General features: G+C 51.8%; 1 protein-coding gene across 1 annotated transcript in view; it reads right to left on the bottom strand.

Annotated features, from left to right (window-relative positions):
- ABTB2 (ankyrin repeat and BTB domain containing 2) overlaps positions 1-25,319 on the bottom strand; it is a 173,156-nt gene that overhangs the window by 38,609 nt on the left and 109,228 nt on the right. Inside the window, exons 2-3 of the mRNA XM_004755964.3 lie at positions 7,982-8,128; positions 1,704-1,917 (exon numbers count right to left, since the gene is read on the bottom strand). Of these exons, the coding sequence (XP_004756021.1) occupies positions 1,704-1,917; positions 7,982-8,128 (361 nt within the window). The remainder of the gene's footprint in view (positions 1-1,703; positions 1,918-7,981; positions 8,129-25,319) is intronic.

Raw genomic sequence — 25,319 nt, 5'->3', positions numbered from 1 at the left:
GCACAAAGCAGAAACAGCTGCGACTTAGGGCCTCTGCTCCTGTTCCCCCTTCCTGCCGGGTGCTTCCTTCAGGAAGCCTCCACCCGCTGCCTTCTTGCTCGGGGTCAGGCCCGGAGTGACTTACCTGGGCCCTGCATTCACCCTCCATCCCCAAGACAGTGACGATCTAATAATGACGCTGGTCATAATCACAGCAGTGGTATCCTTTACTGGGAGCCTACTATGTGTGTGTCCCTGGGCCACCGCTGCTTCATGCCTCTTGTCACACACACAGTCGTTCGTGTATAGAGGTTGTGAGCAGAGCCTCTGTGGTCTTGGCAAGTCACCAAACCTCTCTCTGCCTCCACTTCTTCATCTGTCCACTGGGGCCGTGAAGCCCATGCGTTTCCTGAGGGCATACTCAAGAGCACACAGCTGGCAAGCACTCAGCACGGTGCCCAGCACCTCCTAAGTGCTCGGGAAGTGTTGATTGTCACGATTGAACCCTTACAATGGCTTCAGTGCCACTGTTTACAGCAGAGGAGGCTGAAGCTCAGGGAGGCCTGAAACCTTGCACAAAGTTCTCAGGGTCCATGAGCGCTGTTCGTGCCCAGCCTGGGCCACTGCATTCTCAACCTGCAATGTTGGCCATAGGTCCACAGGATATCCCCTATTTCCATGATGGTGGTTTTGAACGAGCTGGGACGCATCACACCTTTGTTTTTTGTGACTGTGGGGGCACCAGAGAAGTGGGCCTGGCTGTGGAGCAGGAGTGAGGACCACAAAGTTGATGAGATCTGACGCCTCTCCAAGGCAGCAGCCTGATGGGGTGGGGCTCCTTCCTCCTCCATGTGGCACAGAGCACTCCCCTGCCTGGGCAGTCTCCCTCTCTAGGGACTGCTGAGCAGGGGAATGCGTGCCGACCGTGCTTTCTCGTTCAAGGGCAAGTCTTTCCCAGGACCTTTACGCACCCAACCCTTGAGCCCCTGGACAGACCCTGCCAGGTAGCCATCTGGCCCACCAGGTGAGGATTATGCCAGCACATATGATGTTCTGGGTGAATCAGAAAAAAGCATCCTCTCCAGGAAGACAAATTTTATAAGCTAGCCCTGTGAGTAAGACTAGACAAGGCAACGAGACAAGGCAACCTGGTCTTCAGGCGGACATGACTCCGTGTTTGTCTCCCACTCGTGCCCCTCACTGGGTCCCCTTGTGCAGTGTAAAACCTTTACATCTGTGCTTTGCAGCCCTGTTGCCAGCCAGGAAGAGAGAGCAGCAGGCCTCGGTCCTGTGACTCTTCAACCACAAACTTACCAGAGGCACGATGCTCTCATCTGTGACTTGAATGGCTGGGGCAGGGCAAGCCTTAGGTCCCTTCCAACAGTGGGAACGTTGGCCTCACCCTGATCACAGGGCTGCCCTTGACGGGGGGTCTGTTCCCAGCCAGACACTGTCCTTAGTGCTTCTCCTCAAAGCTCTCACTCACCCACTAGCACTTTTCCAGGCAGCTGTGAATACCTGTGTTTATAAAGGGGTGCCTGAATGCCAGCGAGTCCAGGAAGAGAGTGTTAGAGCAGGAACATCCGAGACACAAGCCACAATCCATTCTGAGCCTCGACGACCCCAGGCTGCCCCCACCTGGGGGGAAGGGCATGACTGTAGGCCAGGGCCGTGCCCGTGTGGGCCACAGTCCACCCATGGAGCAGCCCCGGCAGGACCCTTACCGTTCGTTGTTCAGGGCCATCCTCGGGGGGTCCAGGTTGGGGTTCTCCATGGACTCCATCTGTGGACAGCGCAGGAAGTAGTAGAGCGTGTGGAGGGCGTCGGGGGACCAGGTGATGGGCTGGGGTGGCTGGCGGGCCTGGCGGGCGGGGCTGGAGCCCGGGCATAGCGGCCGGCGGCCCTGCATGTGGTGCATGGCGCGGGATACCAGGTCACCTGCGGGGAGGGTGGCGGGGGTTGGGGGGAAAAAAGAAGTCTGAGGTCACCACCCCTATGCTTCCAAGGCTACTCGTGGCTGCAGAGAAGCGGCTCCCCTGCAGTGGTGCCTAATTACTGTTTACCCCAGAGCCGGCAGGCGGAGGTGGGAACCGTCACCTAGACACGCAACAGCCATTTCGGTTTCCTTTCCCTGCCAGTCTCGCCCGAACTGCCGAGCCCCAGACTTGGCAGGGCCGGTCTGCTTCAGAACTTATGCTAATGTGGTTTCTCTTTCGACATCCTCCTCTCTCCACCACCCAGTGGGCCTTTCCCCAGCTCTTTGACGGAGGGAGTCCTGGCCTCTGACACGCAGCGCCCCCGGGTGCGGTGGCCCTCCCTCGTGCCATCCTGCACCAAGGCCAGGTGCTTCTGCTGGACAGGGCCCTCCATCTCCAATACATCAGGTTAGGTGACAGCGGCCACTGGCCCTGAGGGCTCACTGTGTGCCGAGTGTGCGGTTTCCCAGAAACGGGCTTCCATTCGATCCTTTTATAATAGTAACACTGGGGCCCAGTATTATCCCCATTTTACAGGTGAAGAAATGGAGGCTTATCTGGAAAACAAATCCTTAACTGACTCCCTGCATTTCCCCAGTCACAGGGAAGCCACGGTGCAAAGAGCTTAACCAGCCAAAGTCCTGTGCCTAGTAAATGGTAGGGTCTAGATCTGTAGCAGGCCTCTTTGACTCCAAAGTCCATGAACTGAACTGTGACCCAGGCCTGACCCACTAACGTCTGTGGGGTCCTCGGGTCCCCATATCCTGCACGGGGTTAGTGCCTAAGTCAAGTCTTTTGAATATCCTAGTGGCCTGGGACAGGAAACGTCCCGTCATTGTGTGAGGCCACAATGCTGAGACAGGATGGGCCGCACAGCCCCCTGCACCTGCGCGCCCCTGCCCCCTTCCATTCTCCTTGGGCCTGAGAACTGACGGGGGCCTTGACCGGGGACCAGCTCCCCCCCAACATGTGGCAGTTCCTTAGAGATGGCCCCTTCCAGAGAAAGCTTCTGGACAAGGCTGGCCCTAAGTCGAGAGAAACAGGCAGGTTTTCCTCTGATGAAGATCATTCGGGGAGTGGCAGAACCAGTTCATTTATTCAATTAACCTTTGTGATTTGGCCTCCGTGAGTCTGGTTCTCTGCTCCACAGAGTCCCCAGCACCCTGCACGGGGTCTGCTGCCTGACGGGCGCCCCCCAGACATTTACAAAATCAAGAAATCTCCTCACACAATCATTTCACTTTAAAATACAGCTTCTGGGGGCACTTGGGTGATTCAGTGGGTTAAGCCTCTGCCTTCAGCTCATGTCATGATCCCAGGGTCCTGGGATTGAGCCCCACATCGGGCTCTCTGCTCAGCAGAGAACCTGCCTCTCTGCCTACTTGTGATCTCTGTCTGTCAAATAAATAAATAAAATCTTAAAATAAAATAAAATAAAATACAGCTTCTGGTGGGGCTCAACTTGAGTCCATTAGCGGCCAGGTTCTCCTAGGAAAGCCTCAGCGACGGTGTCTGGCTTCCAAGCAGGGAAAATGACACCCCTGGAACTGGAGATCTCCACTGGGAAAGAGACCTCCACATCTCCCTCCCCTTCCTCTCTCCACACCTGACTCTGCTCGTCCCTGAGATTGTAGCCCAGCTGGGGGGTACCTCGTGACTTACGGACACCTGGCTCCCATCCCCAAGACTGATTTAATTGGTCTGGGCAGGACCCGGGCATCCTCTTTTGTAGATGTTCCTGCAGTGAATCTCGTGTCCAGTGAGGTTATCGACTCGCCAGGTTAACGGACGAGAGCCCAGATTCCAGAGTCAGACACGCCTGGCTTCCAGTCAGGGCTCTGCTATTTCCAGTGAGGGGCCTTACAGAAGTTTCTCATCAGTGCCTCCCTTTCCTCATCTGTACAATGAGATCTACCTATCTAACCTCAGAATCGTGAGGATTCAAATAAATAATAAATGTGAGGCACTTAACATCATGCTTGGCACAGAGTACTTGTACAGATGAATTACACCATTATCATTGCTGTCCTAGGACTATTACTCCTCTATCCTCCAGGCCGCCTGCTGCAGGGCTCTCTCTTCCAGGGTTCTTTTCCACGCAGTCAAGCCTTACCCCACATTTCCCACCACAGGCAGGACGGGAGGAGTCTGAGCCCGGAGTCTGAGCCCGGAGATGCCAGGTCCCACCCCGCCCTCGAGCTCCCGGGTGGCAGAAACTGCTGTGGACAATCGCCAGGCTGACCCGCCCCCTAGCAGCTAGTTGTGCGGCTAAGTTGGCTGCCACCAGCTGAAACCTGGCTTCCATTTCTCCAGGTCAAAATGGCATAACTTTTGGCAGCATCACAGGACCACAAGGAGGAGAAGTGAGAGAGTCCCCGATAGCATCATCAAAGAGAGACCTTGTGGCAACACTTCAAAGGCTTGACAGGTAGAAGCCATTATCGTTAATTATGTTTATGATCGTTTTATTGTTCTTGGTGTAGAACCCTTTTGGCAGCACATTTCCAGCCAGAATCAAGGAATAAATGGAAGGGACCCTGAAGCATTCCCTGAAAGGAAGGCGGGTACAGAGAGAGGCCTTCCAAAGATTTGGGCCAGGGAAGGGGGGTGGGGACCACAAAGGAGGCAGAATGGCCGCTGGAGAGGCAAGTCCCCAGCCTCTCGGCTCCGAGCTCTGGGTCCAGCTGCGTGCCGTTGGTCTCTCAGATCAAGAAGCAGATGCCCGCAGACAACTATGAGGAGGCACCGAAAACTCACCCTGCTCGGCAGCCCCCCTTACGGCCAAAGCCAACCCCTCGCCCTAGGTGTCCTCCCCAGGGGAGACCTTCCTCCCTGCTTCCTCATATCTTCTAGGCTCGAGAGATGGGAAAAATAGACTAGATCTCATCTAATCTCCACAGCCTCCCTGTGGGGGAGATATTTCCATTTTACAAACAAGGAAACAGGCTCGGAGAAGTTAAAGGACTTGTCCCGGCTGTACTAGTAAGTTAACCAGTCGGGACTCAGCCCGGGGACCCTGAATCCCAAACGTATGCTCTGGGTCATGGCTCCGTGAGTGTGTGGTCTGGGCCCTGGGACAGGGCTGCAAACTGTTTGTTACTGTTTGTCGCGGGGTCACAGCAAGCTAATTTTAGAAACTGAGAGCGACCTTTAGCAGAGTCTCATGGCGATTTGACAGAGTGATCTTTTGTCTCATCATTTTTAAAAAACTGGCTTGTGTGTTGTGTCTTTGGTTTCATGTTTCCTGACATATGTTTTCTGTTCTATTTTTACAAAGGTTTCAGTCTGCAACAGGGTCATAGCACAGAATCCGGGCCCATCACCCCAGCTGCCTGGCGATGCCGTGGCCCGGACTGGCCTGCACTCTTGCTTTCGTGAACGTGGGCGCCCAGAGCCGCTCCAGAAATGTCCTCGTACTTGAGAATCCGCTGATCCTAAGCGGGATGAAACCTAAGCCTGAAGCCCAGAAACGCCCACAAGGCACGGGAAAGTAAGCTGGCGCTGCTGGCTGATCAGGAGAGCCCCGGGGAGAGGCACCGTGGGCTTCTCATCTGTCCAACCCTCATTATGAGCCATCAAATAAAAACAGCAGGCAAGAGTCTGCAAGGTGACTCTGCCTTTAAGATGAGGCCTCTGCCGTCTGGCTCCCTTTACAAAGAAATGCTTAGTCTTGTTTATCTCATATTCCCTCCCATTTACCTTTGCACGGGGAGAAAGGAAGAGGGAAAAATACAAGTGCCTACATTCTCTGTGCCGTTGGGCCCGAGACAAGAGAGAAACTTCCAGGCAGGCCGGTCCTGGCTGGGTGCAGGGAGTTAATGCATGTTAAACCCATGGTAAACTTTTCGGTACGAGGAGCTCAGTGCCAAGTATCAGTGGCCTCATTAAGGTCTTTAGTCTCAGAGAGAAAATCTCCACTACCTGCCTCCACCTCTGTCTCCTCCCTCTCTCACTGTGGGTTAGCAAAAACCCTGGTTTCAGGGTGGGGAGGTGGGGCAACGTGGCTTGTGACCAGCCTCTTTGGTCGCCTGTGAAAAGATGCGAGAGAGGAATGCTTCTTCCCTTTGCCCCAAGGATCCACTGGGCCAGGATGTGGACTCACCCTAGGTGGGTTTTAGGAGGCAAACACTGGACAATACAGAACTCATTTCTTTACACACACACGGCATCAGGTACATTCTAATCATGGGAATACAATACAGCAGGAATAAAACAGAAAGTCTAGTCTCATGAAGCTGACATTCTAGTCAAGGGAGAGAGATGAAAGACCATTTACAAGTGAATCCATGATACATTTTAAATGGTGACTGTCCTTTGAATGAACTAAAGTTGTAAGGAGGGAGACTGAGGAATGAGAATGGGGGACTCATCTACACAGGGGATGCTCAGGGAAGGCCTAATAAGGTATCATTTGGGCAGAGGCTTGAAGAACATGAGATGAAGGACCAACATAGTTGGGTATGTGGAGGAAATGGTCACAGGCAGAGGGGAAAGCCAGTGCAAAGGCCCTGGGGAGGGAGGATCCTGGCCAGGACGCCAGGGTGGTGGGAGCACAGTCCATAAGAGAGGCGGAGTAGGCGATGAAGCCAAATCATATACTGGATTTGGGGGGGACATGGTGAGAATTGGGGATTTCAATGAGTGAGCTGGGAAGCCATGGGAGGGTGGAGGGGACACTGAGCAGATGAGTGACTCAATGTAATTTGTGTTGACATGGCCCTAGATTGGGCTGAGTTGATAGAAGTGGAGGTGGCCAAAGGGGCAAACTAAAACTTGGGATGTTTTTAGAAGGTAGAACCAATAGGGGCTGAACGATGACCAGCCCTTCCCTTAAGGAAAGTTTCTGAATGGCTCTCCCTTTGCCTGGTTGTACACTATCCTGGGCACAGAGGCCGCCATGGTAAAAGGCAAAGGACCAGGCTCCAATCCTGATGTCAGCTATTAGAGATGCTGGTGTCTGGGCTGCTGGCCACATCTAGGAAGCTCACAGCCCCAGGCTAGTAGAAGGGTGGCCACTTGAGCCAGACATACCTAAGCCCACTTCCTACAGGGTGCTGGGGCAGCCGTGCACTAGCCCTGACTTCTGTGATGCCCCCAGGAGACCGGGCTGGAAGTCCTGCCTTCTCATCCAGCCCTAGGATGAAGCTGCTCTGTGATCTTGAACCAGGCACTTTCTTTCCTGCTCTGGGAAGGGGGAGGAAGGGGGAGGGGAAGAAGGATGGAGGGAAGGTGCTGTGTCCTGAAGAAGCAAAGTGGCTGCCATTCGCCATGCAGAAAGCTCCAGGACATCACAGACATGCGGAGGCTTGAGCAGAGTGAGACTGCACCTGTTTCCATACCACAAGTTCCGACCCCTGTGTAGTGTCTCCGCCCACCACTGGCCAGTCTCACGGGGCTGCCAGGCAGAACTAAGGAGGAGGAGTATGCAGTCTGATTTCTTAAACAACTGGGACAATGAGCAAGAGGTCGGGAGATGCACGCAATTCCCTGCCTAGCACTTTCCTTTAAGAGAAGCAGCTGCCAAACAGGAATGACCCAGTCTGATGGGTTTCCAGCTGTGTTCCGCAGGGCCTGAGGTCCCAGGGGAGGCCCAGGTGGCCCTGCCGTGGCTGTAGCACCCCAGCACAACTAACGTCAGCCAGAAGAGCTCTGCTTTGATCTCTCGTTTTCTACACTGAGATTTCCAGGGGTGCTTTAAGAACAAGTAGCAGGTGTAACTGCAGAGCGCGGCGGGCCGGGTGGGAGAAATGAATGAATGACTCGGGTTGGCTATAGCATGCTGACCTGCATGACGATGCAAGCTCCCCCTGACCGCTGCCCTGCAGGAAGGGGGCGCAGACGCACTGGGGCGTCTGAGGGCCAGACTTATGTCCATGCTTATGGGCCACCCATTTGCAACCTCTGGCCTAGAAGGACCTGGCTTTCAGAGGCAGCATGAAGGAGGAGGAGGAGGCCGGAATCCAGAAGGGGAGCTCTTCCCTGACTTCCCCCTTAGAGCCAGCTAGACCAGGATGCACCGCACTTACTCAGCTCTGATATGCTCCCCACGCAGGTGGCCAGGAGGGACTGCTCCAGCGTCCGGAGCTCCAGCTGCGCGTAGGCATCGGCTCGCTCGTCGTGGCCCAGGGACCCACCGTTGTAAGGACTGAAGTACGCGGGGAGGGAGAGGACACCTGTGTTGTGGAAATGGGTAGACAGGTAAGTTCAGGAGGGAAGCAAGGGTCCACAGGCCCAGCCCTGCAGCTTCTGGTAGAGTGGGGGTCGGTGGGGGGGGGGTTGGTGAGGCAAATGTCAAAGCTGCACTTGAGGGCATCTGAGTCCTACAGAAGCCAGAAGGGGGAGCAGTCCCCTTGGAGAGGTGGTTTCTGGGAGCTGCATGAGGAACTGGGCTGCCCGAGCTCCTAGGCTATAAAAGAATGCATTCACTCATTCACTTCCTCATTCACTGAATACTGAGTGTCTCCTTGGCCCAGGCCTTGCGCAACATTCAGGACACTAGGGGACAAAGAGACCTGGCTTTGCCTTCATGGACCTCAGAAGCTGTGAATGTCCACCGTGCCCATCCAAAGGGTGGGACCCCCCTACACCCCGAATCCTCTCACTGCCTCATGCTGCTTCCGTTCCCACTTCTGCCAAGAAAGGGATGAGGACAAACCACAGAGAAAGGGACACGGTCTTCTCTGCTCTAAGAAGGGGATGCGTCCCAGGCACTGGCCAAGTCCAATTAATGTTTTTCATTAGCACTTCAGTGCTAGAGGGACAGAGCTGTCAGAATCAATCCCAGAGGGTGACAGCCTGTAAATTTCTCCAGCTCAATGTGGCTTCTTAGAAAGCACCAGAAAAGCAAAATTGGACCGGCTTAAAATTACATGTTGGTTCTTAAGAGCCCGTGGCCACAGAGATTCCCAGCCTTCGGCAACTGCTGTTTCTTCGGTCAATGCGTCTTTGTCTGACACCCCCATGAACTTATTATTATTATTATTATTATTTATTTATTTAAAGAAAAACACCCACAGGAATTTAATCGGTCACTTTTGGGAAGACCTCTTAAAATTCCTTGAGATAGCTGGAGAGCCCCTGGGATGTGGCCAGATGCAGGGTAGAATCGCCTAACCTGCGCACAGAACTGTAATGAGGAAGGCGACCGCCAGGGACAGAGCCTTGGAGGTGGGATGTTCGGGTTCCTGATCCTGGCTCTGTCACTTAACCAGCCGTGCGATCTTGGGCCAGTGACTTCCCTTCTCTGTGCCTTGGGTTCCTTGTGCACTAGCTAAGGAGAAAGCAAGCACCTGGCTCATGGTGTAGCTGTGAGGACTAACTGGGCTGTGGGCATCCGTGCCTGCATCAGCCGCGTTAACAAGGAAGGGCTCTGTCAGGAGCCTTCATCTCCATCACGAGCTTACTCTTTCTACAAGGTTGGCACTGCTGTCTCCAATTTAGATACTGAGGGACTGATGTTCAGAGAGTTTGAGTCACTTGTTCAACTTAGTGACAGAGCCAGGAGCTGAATCTGGATGTGATGGGCTCGCAAATGGGTACACGTCTCCCCCAACTTGCAAGCACACATCCGAGGAGCACCCCGCTGAGGCCATCCCAGTGCGCGGGCTGATACTGCACATTACCGCTGCGCAGTTCACCCAAGGAGTCCCCCACTGCATCCCACGGGGCAAACACACACAACAGTCGTCCTCTTTCCCAGACGCTGGCAGTGTTCTCTGACCGCTCTGCTGACAGTCCGCCCTGCTGTCCTTGCCCGGCCTCCCCCTGACCCCGCCTCCTCCGTGCTGCCTCACTGCCCCCCTCCCACCGAATCCCATCACCCCTCCTGTGTGGCGGTGGCCCCTCCTATCACATCTGGTGCTGACATGGTGAGGCAGGGCATCAAAGCACTGTTTCCAGTGGGAGAAGGAGGAAAGCATGGTGGGGATCCTCCTGCCCCCCAGCCCTGTGCCCCGAGGCAGAAACTCTCCCTGATGGCTGAGTACCCAAACACATTAGGAAGAGCTGACTCTGAGCATTAAAACAAGTAAAACAAAAGAGAATTCGGTCCCCCCAACACACACACACACACACACACACACACGCATGCACGCACGCACACACGTTCCAACCCATAACATCCATGGGTCCTGTGCAGGCTCTGCTCCCCCTCCCTTCTTCATTATTAATCTGCAGAAACAACACTGGGGACATGTGGATCAAATTTACAGTGCTTAGGGCAAGGGAATAGGAAATTCAGCTGATTTGTCAACGGATTCCCAGAGAGAAATATTATGTCAATGGATCCAGTAACAGGAGCCGGCAGGTCCATTAACAATAGTTCCCATTTTCCTAGTCATCGCCCACCATAGGGGCTTTCACTTAATATTGTGGCAAAAGTAATTATGAACCTATTATTAATAATATTAATGGATGGCATCATAGCTTTTGCATAGTGCCTCTTGTTTTTAAGAGACATTCAGCATTGAGCAACATGTTCTCCCAGCGTGAGAGGCAGGGCACTCACTGTCAGTAACGGCCACGGCCGGCTATCACTGAGGGCTTCTCGTGTGCTGGCCTCTGTAATAATCCCCCAAACAGCAGGATGCACTCTGCGCCCATCTCGCAGATGGGGAAACCAAGGCCGCCAGAAGACTCGTCCAAGGTTAATGATGGGCAGACACTACTGGGTCTAGAATTTCAATCTCTTGGCTCCCAAAATGCTGAAAGGAAATGATGCCCTGACTGCGGCCACCTCATCCTTTAAATGGCCCCAGGAGATTTGCAAGAAGAGGGGTTCCGTTCTGTGTGAGCCTGGGGTTTGACAGGAGGAAAGAGAAACTACGACATAGAAACGGGACTTTCCTTTTAATGGGTCCCCAGGCACTTCTTGCCAAGGATCCCTGGAGGTCTCCCGTGGAAGTCTGCAGACAGAAGCTGTCCCCTTATTCCCTTGATCTTTCCAGAATGTAGTTAGTTCTACAACTTGGGTTCCACATGTGCCCCTACGAAAGCCTTTTTTTATGTCAATCTGAAATTCACAGAAGCTGTTCCTCAGCAGCTCTCACTGGAGATGGGAAATCTTTACGTCCTCTCCACACCTCCTTCCTTGTCCCACACGCACTCCCAGCCTTATGACAAGGCCTGTCCAGCACAAGGCCATTCTGGAAAAAGAGATGTCACACCACACACACACACACACACATGCACGCACACATACACCCCAAAAGAAAAGAAAGAGCGTCTCTCTCCTTTTTTTTTCCATTTTTGTAAAATCCTTGGGAAAAATTGTTTGTTTCCATCCGGATTAAAAAGCAAGCAAGTTGGACTGTTTCCCTTGATGAGTTAATAAGGACATCCCTGATCATTCCCTGTCGTACTCTGTGAAAGTGACGGAGAAAACCCTCATGCATCACTCCCTCGTTCCTGCGATGGGCCCTACGGAGTCGGAAGCAGTCACCCTTTACCCCCTCGCCGGTACAAGGAGCATCTCTCTCAGACACTGTTCCCCTCGAATGTGCTCTGGCTGCATGTTAAGCTCTGCATTCCTCAATCTATACACAGAACCGTCACCTGCCCTCACTCAATTTTGCTCAGTCTGGTTGCCCAACTCCTGAATCTCCGAGCTCATTATCTCATTCCCCAAAGCCGCGGCCGCCTCCTCCCTTGTTCCCTCCTGAGCACAGTGCCACATCCGCCCAGTTGCACAAGGACAGCCCGTGAGTCACCCCTATCAAGCCTCCCTCTCCTCCTCCACCCACCTGATCCATGGATCAAGGGCAAGCCTCACTGCTTTGACCACCTGGGTGTCTCAGAACCCCACCGCTGCCAGGACCCCAGCCCAGGCCACTCCCTTCCCTCAGCAGACACTCACCCGTCTCCTCCTTCCAGTCTTGTCCATCCCTGCTGTCCCTTACTCAGCTCAGTACTCCTCCTCACTTCCACTCGGTACTCTTCAGTGACTCCCCACCGCCCCCCAACAGGGGCAAATACCCTTCCACAGCTAACAATGGAGCATTTTCTTTCTCTGAAATTTAGGGACCAGCTCTGTTCCACCGGTGAATGGGGGAAATCCCCAGCACCGCCCAGGAATTCATGGGAGTCAAGAAGCCTACGCGTATCTGATCCCTGTGTCTCCAAGAGTTTTGTGAGTTTGGTCTCTTGGCTCTGCGCCAGCCCTGGGCTCGGAAAAGCAACACTTTCTACCCAAGAGATTCTCCGCTGGTGCCCAGAGAGGGCGCCACTGAGTCTAGGCTGGGAACCTGCCTCCTTGCTGGCGGTTGCCAACCAGGAATCAGCCTGGGTTTCAGTTCCCCGGGGTGCCAGCTCCTGCAAGCAAGCGGCCAGCCCGAAGCAGATGGACAGCACACGGAGCTGACAAACCAGACTTTCAGTGCTAAAGCTTTTCAGAAGCAGGGCTCAGGCCAAAGGCCAAATCCATGGGGATGTCATTCTCTTCTCTATGAAACACTGGGGTAGCGTCCTGGCTTCTCGAGCCTTCTCTGGCACGGACCCTGCGCTCCGGCTGGCCTGTGTGCTCCAGCACTGATGCATAGCGCTCAAAACCTTCTCCCTGCCTCTGTTCCACTACCTAACTTGCCAAGTGTCCACAGCGGGAACAAATAGACCCTGTGATTACCACTTCCCATGGTTTGATTTCCCCCACTGCCATCTTACCCCCTCCCCAGTACACACACGCACAACTTTAAATGTAAAGAAGATGTCTTTTTTGTGAGAAAACTGGATAGATTTATGGTTCAGCTTTTCTGACCAGTCATCAAAAAACCATCAAGACTGTAATATAACCATACCCCACCCCAACTCAAGAAGTGATTATCAGCCCTCTCCCCAGACTTGTAAATGGCCTTTCCAGGACACGTGACTACAGTGGGCCCAGATCCCCGGCAATCCTGCGTCTCCCACCCCTGCCCGAGACGCTCCCCACTGGATGGGACCCTCCAGCAACTGGCTCAGGGAGGCTCCTTTGTGAAGGCAGCAAAGGCCACTGCCCGTCTCCTGTTTCTTTAAAATGAAAACCGGGATGCTGAGGATTACTCTTTTATTACCCGTGTGAGGAAACTTGGCAGGGTATATTCTGCTGGTTTTCTTAGGAGCTGGAAGCTTGGGTGGGGTTCAGTCCATAAGCTTCTGAAAATAAAAATTATATTGCCCCACTGAATGGTTTCCAAAGAGCCTGTATAATCCAACACTTTTTACTTTTTACAAAAGTGTTTCCATTCTCTGATCTGGAATTTTATATAGAGCACGTTTAATGCCCAGTGTTGGATATTAGTCATACTGAAACAAAGTGCTGAAAAGTTAAAGTATGACTAGTTTTCGGAGAGACCCAAATGGAGCACAAGGACAGTCAGTTCTAGAAAAACGTCACTGAGTGGTACTTCTCCTGACATTCTGAGTCCAAGAAAAGGTTGGGGGTGGGTGTTGAGGCAGGGTTGGGGGGGTGGGGAAGGTGGGAAGGAAATAGGAAGGAAAAACCTGGCAAACTGTCCATCATTCATGTAAAACTGATTCATCAAGAATAATGGAAAGCTCATTTAACTCTTGGCCAGAAGCCATCTGAAGATGTGACCATAATGCCACGGGGCTCGAGAGTTCAAGCCGGAGAAGAGGAGAGCCCGGGGGAGACTGGAGTGTGGTCTGAGTTTGGGAAGCAGGTTTTAACCATGGGTTAATAATGAGTGGAGGGGCGCTTGGTGGCTCAGTCGGTTAAGCATCTGACTCTTGATTTTGGCTCAGGTCACGATCGTAGGCTTATGAGACTGAGCCCCATATCAGGCTCTGCGCTGGGCACGGAGCCTGCTTGATTCTCTCTCCCCCCCTCCCCACTCCAAAAAAAAAAAATAATAATAATGAATAGAAATGGGCTACCCCAGAGTGAGTAGTACTCTAAGCCAGGAATGGGATGAACCCCAGCATCTGAACCCACACAAAGGCCCCAGCAGGGGTCTTATTACTAGTAGTAGGTAGCTAATCCTATTACCAGTACCACTGAGGGACATGGATGATTAGATGGCCGGGTCACTAGGCTAAGGTCACAAAGCTAGAAAATGGCAATAGTGGGATTCAGAGCCAGCCCGTCCGACACTGGAATCCACACGGGTCACCGCCACGGCACCCCCTCCCACGTGGGGCTCTCCCCATTCAAGCCCAGGGACAGACACTTGCTTCTGTGCACACCGCTCCTGTTAGCAGTGTGCTTTCCCTTTTTCAGGGTCAGGAAATTAAAAGCCAACAGTGTTGCTCTGGTTCACACCTGACTCTGACTAAGTTATCGGAACACCAATGGCCAAAGACGGTCATCCGGTTCGGTCAGGCCCAGGGGACTAGGAGCTCACTGTGGAACAGTGAAACAATAATGCACATTTATGACTGCCCAGGAGCCAGGGGCCAGAGAAGCCAGGGCAAGATCAAAGGCGGCTCAAGTACAACGTGTTCATTGCCAGCATCCCCAATTCTCTTTAAAAAGATGATTAAAAAGAAAATGAGTAAAGGCAAAGCTCACCATGAATTCTGGGCTGGAATTCAGCTCCCTCTGGAACCCGTGACTGTCGTGGGCCTGCTGGCAGAGGACCTGCTTGGGGCGCTGGCCTCGGGACTGCCTCCTTCCCCTCCAGCTGGCAGCAGCACCTCTGACCTCAGGGCTGACTCACCCAATTCTCAGGGGACTCCAAAGGGGGCCACCATAAAACAATGACAGCCCGACAAAGTAAGGTGGGGGGTAACCCCGGAATCTCCCTGAGGAATGCTGGCTCCCTGGCATCCTGGCGGCTTGTTTCATTAAGTTACCGATCAGTTCTGTCCTAGACCTGGAGGATGAGTGCTGGGAGCCTCGTAAAAGAACAAACTAGTAGAGATCACAGATTGCTGCTTAATTTGGGGGGAGTAAAAAACCTCACAAAACACAGTCTTTTCATTGCCATTTCTCCTCTTTGCAAGAGAGTGAAATTAAAGCCAGAGTAACCAAGCAGATCAATTTCAGGAAATTAAACCTAAAGGTGAACTCTGGAAAAACCAGCAATAGTCACAACATCAGGCAGTATGGGGCAGAAAACTCACAGTGACCTACTGAGCTTTTTCCCCTGGAAAAACATCTCCATGGTGTTTAGAGTACTTTTAAAGAGATTCTGGGTGGCCTCTCTGCAAAGCATTGATGTAACACATCAAGAACTTGAGTGACCAGGAAGCATGAATCTTGGAACTGCTGCTTCTTAAAAAAAGAAGCTGTCACATGATCGTGGTCCTTTGTCAAATGCTGTCCTTGACCCACACCGGGTGAGCACATGAATTCCTGTGAGCCAAGGCCAACAGAGAGCTACTTTTGTATAAAGGCAACACATTCAGTATGTCTGTGGGTACACACAGTCATCACCCGAAAATATCAGCTTTTTCCCCCCATCAGAGCACATGTTCACCCAGGTAAGAGTGGTTCTCTCTATAGTCTCTTTAAAAATGTTTTGAATCACCATGCTGTCTAATTTTTTTTTTTTACAATGCATAAGATCTATTAGCATAGTAAAATGTGATTATTATAAGGGAAATGGGGAGCGGGGAGAGAGAGAGAGCCTTAGAGAATGAGGAAGGTGACCAGTGCTTCTTCTGAGCAAAGGAATAGCCATAACTTCAAATATGGTAGAAAATTAGTTATCAGAAATTAAATATTTATATAAGAAAACAAGCAAACGTTAAAAAGAAAAATACTATAATCTAGTTACCTGTAAGGAGCACAGAATGGAGGTCATCAATCATAAAAGATAGTTGCTGATTTTTTTAAAGACTTTATTTATTTATTTGAGAGAGAGAGGTAGTGCACACGAGCTGGGGTGGGGCAGAGGGAGAGGGAGAGGCAGGCTTCCCCCTGAGCAGGGAGCCCAATGCAGGCTTGATCTGAGGACCCTGGGATTGGACCTGAGCCGAAGGCTGACACTTAACTGATAGAGCCACCCAGGCTTCCCTAGATAGTTATTTCTGCATGGGAGAATTTAAGATGAATTCTTTTTTCTATTAATCTTCATACTTTTTTCCTATGGATTAAATAAATAATGACCACATGTATTTTAATAATTTAATAATAAATTTTAATTTAGTAAAGATAAAAACCATTATTATAACCACTGTGAACTCACGGAGCTAAAAAAAAAAAAAGTAAATAAAAGAAAAACCTGTTTGTTTTATAGAATTATTACTACCAAAAAAAAAAAAAAAAAGGTAAGAAGGAAGGATATTCCTTTTGGAAGAAATCCAGGCAGAAACTGTTCTACATTGTTAATGAGGAAGTTACGATTTTGACTGCATGCCTCATTCTAAGAATCTGCCCTCTGAGAGCCAGTGCCTTCGCCTGGCCAGGCAGTGGTGACTCTGGGTGGCTCAGGGGCTGTGTCACCATCCAGACTCATGGGGCGTCCTGATAACCTGTCCCAGCTGTGTACCCACTGCACCGAGCCTATGTGATCATGACGCAGCCCTTCCGTTGGCCCAGACCTCCTGCTCCACCATGACGGGTGCAGGCTGCAGTGTGCTGGTAACCAAGGACAGGGACAGCCAGGACAATCTTCACACCATGTGACCAGAATCACCAACTGAGAAAAGTAGCCTGGCGCTACCAGCATCAGTGTGGGGGTCCCAGTGGGCAACCAGGGGTGGGAGAAGAGGCAAAACTCGGCCCAGGTCCGGTTCCTGAGCCACATCTCCTGCTAGGGAGCAGTGCTGCCAGGAGGAAAGAGAGGGGAGCAGACAAGTCTTCAAGGGTCAGCCGGGAGGGGAGGAGAGGAATAAATAAGCCAAGCACCTAAAACACACACACGAGTCACCCCTTGGGGGAGTTAAGAAAGAGGCAACTATCACAAGGTCCAGGGCAGATGGCCAAAGCATTTATTAACAGATCATGAGTCCATTAGTCAGAAATTTACTGCACTAGAGTTCTAACGAATATAACCTGCTTCAGTCGGCTTTGGGTCCCATTCCAAAGGCTTTTGACTGTTAGATTCTCTAGATGATTTAATAGCATGAGTCAGAGAGAAGAGGGTTTAAAATCCAGCTCTGAATCTTATTACCTGTGGGACCTTGGACTAGTTACTTAACATCTCTGAGCCTCAATGTGCTCATCTGTGTAAAAGGCTGGATAGCTCCTAGCTCACAGGATTGAGGATTAAAAGAGGTTAAGCGAGCATTTGGCAAAATGCCTGACACACATAAGTGCGTAGTAAGTTCCCAGGCCAATGGCTTTGGAATAAAACCATCAGATACCATAGTAAAGAACCACCATTAGGAGGAAGGGATGGACCTGAAGCCAATCTATCCCATTATTTTTCCAAAGACCACTGTGGTCTATGTGGATAAAAAATCATGCTTTACTCATGAAAGATGGGTTATTTATTCTGCCTTCGTTCACTTACTCAATTATACAACATTATTGTATACTATTATTGGTATTATACAATATTATATTGTATATATTATCTATATATATATATATATAACATTATGTATTGATGACCTAATCATGCACCAGAAGTAGCTATGCTCTGGGGATAGAAAAGTGAACAGAGAAGGTCCCTATCCTTGATGTTTGCAGTTGAGGGAAGGAGGGCAGATGGTATACCTACCAACCAGGTCAATATTGTGTGGAGAGGGCTACAGTCAGCACAATAAGCCCAGAGGAAGGGTGTCCAAGCCAGACCATCCAGGGCTAGTGGTCAAGGAAGGCTTCCTGGAGGAAGGGATATCTCAGCTGATGACGAGTACATGCCAGTCTGATGAAAGGGTTGGGAGGGTCTTCCAAGGAGAAGAAAAGCCTAATTAGGGTCTGGGGCCAGGGTAGGTTGGGGAGACGCCCGATGGGACTGGTCATGAAGTTGTGTTTGCAGAGCAAGGACATTGTCTGCACTAGAGTTTGTGTTTATTTGCAGGAGCCTGGGGGCTGGCTAACAGAGATGTTGCCCTCTCTCCACCCACCCCTGGAGCCAGTATTAATCCAAAGGTTTGCAAACTAAACAGTCAGAGAGTAAATATTTTGGGCTTCGCAGGTCTCAGTCGCAACTGCTCAACATGACATGTGTACTGAGCACACACTCTGCGCAAACAAATGTGCATGGCCGCGTTCCATGTATGAAACAATAAACACGGATTTGCATATCATCTCATCTTCATGTGTCATGGCATAGTCTTCTTTTAATGAACTTTTTCCAACCATTTAAAAATGTAAAACTCGGGGTGCCTGGGTGGCTCAGTGGGTTGAGCCACTGCCTTCGGCTCGGGTCATGATCTCAGGGTCCTGGGATTGAGCCCCGCATCGGGCTCTCTGCTCAGCAGGGAGCCTGCTTCCTCCTCTCTCTCTGCCTGCCTCTCTGCCTGCTTGTGATCTCTCTCTGTCAAAAAATAAATAAAATCTTTAAAAGAAAAAAAAAAGTAAAACTCATTCTGAGTTTATGGGCCCTATGGAAACAGGGGTCAGGTGGAATGTGGCTCTGAGCCCAGGCCTGGGGATGCCTGTAGAGAGATGCCTGGAGGGACCTAAAGGGGGAGGGTAGAGCCATGGGCAGAAAGTGACTGGCCTTGGGGGAGGGGCCTCGGGAGTAAGAGGGCACTACTCGCTAGAGTCCAAAGGGCTGCAGCTCTGTCCTGAGGGCAATGTGGACCCACTGAAGAGGTTCAGGCTGTTGAGTGAGGCGGTCATCCGCCCATTTTGACAGCGAAATCAAGCAGTGCCGTGGGAACGGCCAGGAGGGAGCCCTGGACCAGAACTCTCAGCAGGCTGCCAGCACCACCTTCTCGGCCGCGGGACTTCTCGGTCCCAGACCCAGCCTGATCGCTGCCCAGGCTCTCACTGTGACAAAGTCCCGCATCTCTTTCAGCTTCTGTGTTAAGCGCTTCGACGTCAAAGACAGAGGTAGCAGATGGTACTTTTTGCAACTAGAATTCAGCAAGGTACCATTTTTAAGGCCAAATAAGTGAAAACTGTATTTAACGACCTTTAAAATTGGTGATATTCCTAGGTCAACCTGAAGCAGTCAGCACGTTTCAATCTATCAGGCGCAAAAAGGTAACTCACAAAGAATGGGAGAGTTTTTACAAGACGTGCCTTGAAATCTGGGTCCGAACAAAGCTACCCCAATGCTGAGTGTGTTGGGGACACCAGGGCCCAGAGGCCGTGGTGCCCCCTCTGTTAGTCATACAGAGCACACACACACACGCACGCACGCACACGCACACACCCCACACACGTGGAGAAACAGCTGCTTGCAAGCAGTTAAATCCTGGAACAGAGAACACATTCTCTAAGGCCCTAGGACCCTCTGTGTCAAGGTTAACTGATGGCTTCAAATTTGAAATAAATATCTGAGCAGGCTATGGAAATTTTAGCATGGTGCTATTCCCATGATTCATTCACTTATGCAAATATCCCTTGTGTGCCCATTAATTACCCTGAACTTGGCACTAGGAATACAGAGGTGAATAGACTCAGGATCTTGCTCTAGAGGAGAGGAAAAATATGTAGACAAATAATTAAAAGGCAGTAGGCTACGTGGGGGGCGGGGAGGGGAGGTCTGGAGTCCATGCAGAAGTTTGGACCAAGTCTGAAGAGAGGGCTTTTGCTATGTGCTGTTATGAGCTAAGGAGGAAAAATAACAGGATGTTTCAGAAAGCCCCCACTTACTCCAAGACCCCAAAGGGATGTTACAGACTTTATGAGAAGCAAAGAGCCCCTGGTCGACCCATGGCTGAGCAAGCAGCCTCATGCAATACCAGAGTAGGCTACAGAGCATGGAGGAGGTACAGGGAAGGAGGCTCATTTCTAGAAAGAAGGTCTCTACAGAGTTGCTCATTTCTGGGCTGAGGACGTCCAAACCTCCCTTGGCCTCTCCCAGATTCTTGAAGGACACCATGATCTCTCCCTACTAAGATGTATGAAAACAGCCACCGGATGCTGGAAACCGTGCCAACGCTCTCAGGGACCTACTTGATGCTGTTCCTTCTTTCTAGCAGAATGCCAGAACTATTCTGTCCGGAACAGTCACCTACTCTGAGCCCCAGGGGATGCTTCCTTGGCCTTCCTATAGCCGTGCAACACGGTTTTATGGAACATAAACTCAAGACTTCAGGGGTTTTGGAAAAAGTTACTTTTCCCGACCTAAGGGGACAGGCCACCCAGCTGGCAGAACTTCTGCTTTTCTGCTGACCTCCAACGTGACACACAATCCAAAGAAGGTGCAGCGGCAGCCACTGTGCAGTCAGGAGGCCGGCTGCCTGTGGAGCACCGTCCAGGGCCCACGGTCCTGCAGTGGTGGGGGTGGGGCTGCAGGAAGGGACAGGAGCAAGCTGAGAACCAATGCACTCAGGATGGCAGAGCAGAAGGTTCCAAGAGCCTAGGTCTGTGACAGCCTCACCAAGCAGCTAACTACCAGCAGGAACAGCCAGTCTTTGAGTATTTTACCCGCTGCAGTAACAAAGTTGCACAGGCTGGGTGGCTTACAGAAAGCTGTTTTCTCACAATCAGGGAGGCCAGAAGTGCAAGACCAGGTGCTGGCAGGGCTGTTTTCTCCTGAGGCTTCGTTCTCGGCTCATATGCAACCGTGCTCTTCCTGTGCTCTATGTCTGTGTCCTAATCTCTTCTGGATGCCAATCACACTGGATGAAGACCCAGTCATATGGCCTCATTTTACCTTCATTACCTGCCGACAAAGGCTTTATTTCCAAGTACAGTGACATGCTGAGGTACTGGGGGTTAGGACTTCAACATACGAATTTTGGGAGGGACACAATTCAGACTCTAAAAGTTGGGTTTCCTGTGACGTGCCTATGAAGTGATCTTTCTAATACAAATCATGTTTCCAAAACTATTTTTATGCCATAGAACCCCTGTCCAAATGAAATCATGTGGAGAGTCCTACAATAAAGCTCTCTCCCCACTCCCAGGGCCCCCACGTCTCCATGAAGGGCGGATTTCTGCTCAGAGCCCATCGTCCATTCTGGCTGGCTCTGGAAGTGCCCCTCAGACCCCATCAAGAACAGTGTGGTTCTGGTCCACAACGCCGAGCTCCCTAAGGGCTTAGGGGGGCAACAGCAACTCCAGCCCTCGCTTAGACCCGATCGGAAGCTTTGTGGCCGAACTTCCCAGCAGACCATTCGGCCACTACAAGGTGAGTATCTGTGCAACGCCACTCACTGTTGAAGTTCAAGAAGGCAGATAAGCAAAAAGACAAAATAAAAATCGTGGTAACTTTACCACCTGGAGATAATCACCACTGACATTACGGTTTTCTATTCTTCAGGTTTTTGAACGAGCACCTATGCTTTGAGTGTACATCTTTACTTTAAATAAACCTTTAAAAATTAATTTTTGAGAGAGAGAGAGAACCCACATGCATGCAGCAGGGAGGGGCAGAGGGAGAGAGAATTGCAAGCAGACTCCCCACTGACCATGGAGCCCGACTCAGGGCTCAATCCTACAACCCCAAGATCACAAGCTGAGCTGAAACCAAGACGCTTAACCAACTGCGCCACCATACTTTTAATTTTTTTTAAATGAACCCTACTGTATAGTTTAATAACCTCCTTTTTCACTTACTATTTCATGGACATTGTCTATGGCCCCAAAGAATGTTTCTAATTATTGTTTTCAATGGTGACAGCCCACGCCATTCTGGAGGCTCACAGCATTTACTGCCATTATTTGGGGTGAATCAGGAGGGACCCTTCGAATAGGACTTCACAGTGAGCTGTGTCCCCCAAGTCTCTTCGCACCCGGTGCTCCAGAGCCTTCATGAGAAGAGCCCACTACGTGCCAGCTCCACCTGGGAGGTGAGGAACCGCCTCTCCCATGGGGGACCTGCCAGGTGACCTTATCAGGGCCGCCTCACAGACATCAGTGAACATCCTCCACCTCTTTCTTCATTTGAAAACCAGGTCTCTCCAACAGGGAATTAAAGCCCCCAGATGGTTGTGGGGTTTCTTCACACGTGAGTCTTGGGATGACAGACTCCCTAGCAGAGGCCTCGGAGGGCTGGCTGTGGGGCTGTGTTCCATGGAGAAGCACTCGGGGTCTGGCCCCCTGACACCTAGCTCTGGACTTGCACACAGGTCCAGCCCAAAGGGATCCTTTTCTCCCCTGGGAAGCCCAGGACTCCCAGGGCTCTCCACACAGAACCCACATGGGAAGATCTCTTGCTAGCAAGGTCACAGGTCTGAGGGTGGGGGAAGACAGCCTCCAGCAAGCTTCTCTGGGAGGGAGGCCTTTCCTTTGGGAGCTCCTTTGTTGGGCTGCCTTGGGTACAGCAGCGCCTCTGCCTGTCTTCAGAGCTGTATGTGACCCTGTGCGCTTAAACTACAACTTTGGGCTTTGGCTGGAGTCCCTCGCTGTTTGTTTTACAAACTCCTACTTAGAGTCTCAAATTAGGCTCATTAAAAAGCCAGCTCCCCATGGGGCTATAAACGTCACGCGGACAAGCGGAGAGTGAGTTTACAAGGCTGGCGTGCGATCTGCCCACCAAGAGCGCCGTGGACCCAGTGGAAATAGTGAATCAGCCTTTTTGGGCAAGACCCCTTTCCCAGGCCCTCCCGGACCAAAGCTGTGGTGGCAACGGGCCAGAGAAGAGGCAGCTCGAGGAAGTCCTTTCGAGACAGCTGGGCTGGCTTTCTTGGATTTGAGTGGCATTGACAGAGGGGTCCGCTGCCGCCCCCAACCCCTCTGCTAACGCAGCCTTTCCTCACATCTTTGCCTGTGGTGCCCCACTCTGTTTACGCCGTCCCCCGACAATCACCACAGCAAGCAGAGGCCACTGCCATCACAGCTCCCCAGCTCTCACTCGGGCTTGGACCGATGAGCCTTCTCCTCCCAGGGCTGTTTCTCCTGTCCCCATCCCAGCTCTGTCATCTCTGCTTCGCAGCTTCTGCCCCTGGCTGGGGTCACACCTGGGGGCAGCAGGTCTAGGTGAGTGGAAGGAGAGAAAATGTCTCCTGCCCCCCAGCGTCGGGCTCATTCTCGCAGCAGCCACCTGTCAGCATGCCCCGAGCTCCACTGAGGCTGAATGAAGCAATGTGTCGCCTCGGAGATCTTACTCTCCAACCCCCAAGCCACCCTAGGTGGCCAAGGTAAGAAAGAATCAGTGTCTTTTAACCTCCTTGATGATGTTTCAAGAGATACTTTCTCCATCCCAGGGCTTTTCTAAAACACACAGAAACAACATTTCTCCTATCTTCACCCTCCACGCCGCACATAAACCAGAACACATCCCATGTTTATGTAGTTGAGGCTGGAAGAAAACACATGGCCTCCAGCCCTCCTCATGCTTACCTGCGGTCCAGACTTAACGCGTGGCCATCATGTGATCTACATCAGCCCCCAGCACCCGGTACCTGCTATCTATAGTACCTCCAGCACCCGGTACCTGCTATCTATATACCTCCAGCACCCAGTACCTGTTATCTATAGTACCTCCAGCACCCAGTACCTGCTATCTATAGTATCTCCAACACCCAGTACCTGTTATCTATAGTACCTCCAGCACCCAGTACCTGTTATCTATAGTACCTCCAGCACCCAGTACCTGCTTCTATAGTACCCCCCGGCACCCAGTAGCTGCTATCTATAGTACCTCCAGGACCCAGTACCTGTTATCTATAGTATGTCCAGCACCCAGTACCTGCTATCTATAGTACCCCCCAGCGCCCAGTAGCTCCAGCTGATCGGGGCTCTGACGTGTGACTTGCCCAGCCAATGAGCCAAGTGGCTGCTGGAGGGCGTGGTTCCAGGGACCACAGAGTCACTCCTTCCTAAGAGAGCTTGTGTGTAGCTCCAACTGCTAGAAAGTTCTTATTCAATCCGATTCTGTCTTGTTGTAGCTTCTATACTCCCGGTCCTGTGTCCACACCAGGAAACCTACCCCATGCCCATGAGGGGGAGGCTCCCTCCATCACAAGCTCCCCATGGGCCACGACTCCACCCCTTCTAAATCCAGGAGCCCAGGACTCCTGCACAACTCTGGAGTGTGGGATGTGTGTGTGTCTACCTGACGGCTTCAGAGTCTGAAATGCTCCCAAATGCAGCCTCAACATTTGTGGCCTCCCTGTCAGTAGCCAGCCTCTTTCTCCCTAGCGACTGCCCCCCCCCCACTTCCCAGAGCACACCCCGACAACAGTGTAGTGGTTGGGACCCCAGGCCCTGTGAGGCAGGCAGGCCCAGCCTCAACTCCTGGCTCCACTGCTTACTTGCCATGTGGCTTAAGACAAGTGGCACCTTCTAAGCCTGTTTCCCTGCCTGTGAATTGGGGATAAGACCCACTGGCAGAAAGCAAGGAGGATCGGCTACCACCACACGCATACAGGCTTATAGGGTGCCAGGCACAGGGCGGGCACCCGGTGGACGGAGGCTGTCCCTGTCTGTGCCACATCGGCTCATTGCGACCGCCACTGCTCTCTGCTCTTCTCCCAAGTCCTCAGGCTCAACACAGGAGATCTCTGTGGTCCAAGGTGGGTAGCTTATGAAGTGCAGACGCGATATTTTTTATCTCTTTCCTTCCTCCTCTCTGCCACCTCTGCAGTGCCAAGTAAGTAAGTCTGTAAGTAAGTATGAAAAACCCGGGATTGGAGAGCACGAATCAGACACTTGCAATATTAAAGCAAACCGAGAGATGGCTTCGGGGGATGTGGAAGATTAAAGAAAGCCACTGTCTCTGTGACATCTGTCCCCTCCAACAGCAGGTCTGAGGGGGCAGGCATCAGAGCACAGGGGCTGGCCGTGGGCTGACCACTCTGCCACAGACAGTAGGGCGGAATGGAAGAAGAGAGGGCGTGACCGCCTGCCTCAGCCCTCCCCAGCCCCAATCCTGGACACGATGCAGGAGGTGGACACTAGAAGCATCTGCAAGGCCCGGCCGCCATGGTTCCAGTGAGGTCCACTGGCTGTAAACAGCGGCGCCGCAGACTACAGAGCCCACCCTCTTTGCCTCTAGCTCTCCTACGCCTTCACCTTAAAAAGAAACAGAAGGGGAGAGAGAGTGAGAAGGAGGGAAGAAAGGAGAGAGAGAGAAAGGGAAAGAGAAGAAAGTGTTTATCTGAAAAATAAACACGAGGACTACATGACTGCTTTGAACTTAGAACCCTTGTGACATTTCCATTAACTAAAGTTCTAGAAAAAGCCACTGCCTGTTTGACTCTTAGTCTTCAAATAAACACTGGGAATGGCTTGGCAGGCTGAGCCCTCCAGCTGCCCCACCCCCAGGAGCCCGGTCTCTCAGAAGGGGCGGTTTTAATGGAGGGGCTCTCCGCGACGCTCCCCTCACAGGAATGACAGCCCTGCGTCCTCGGGGAGTGGTTAACAGCTGCAGACCGGAGGCAGACGCGCAGAGGGAGCGCGGGGTCAGAACGAAA

The sequence above is a fragment of the Mustela putorius genome, unplaced genomic scaffold (genome assembly GCF_011764305.1).
Source record: "Mustela putorius furo isolate JIRA1106 unplaced genomic scaffold, ASM1176430v1.1 tig00003859_pilon_pilon_pilon, whole genome shotgun sequence".
Taxonomy (NCBI): domain Eukaryota; kingdom Metazoa; phylum Chordata; class Mammalia; order Carnivora; family Mustelidae; genus Mustela; species Mustela putorius.
This window is presented reverse-complemented; position numbering and strand designations above follow the sequence as displayed.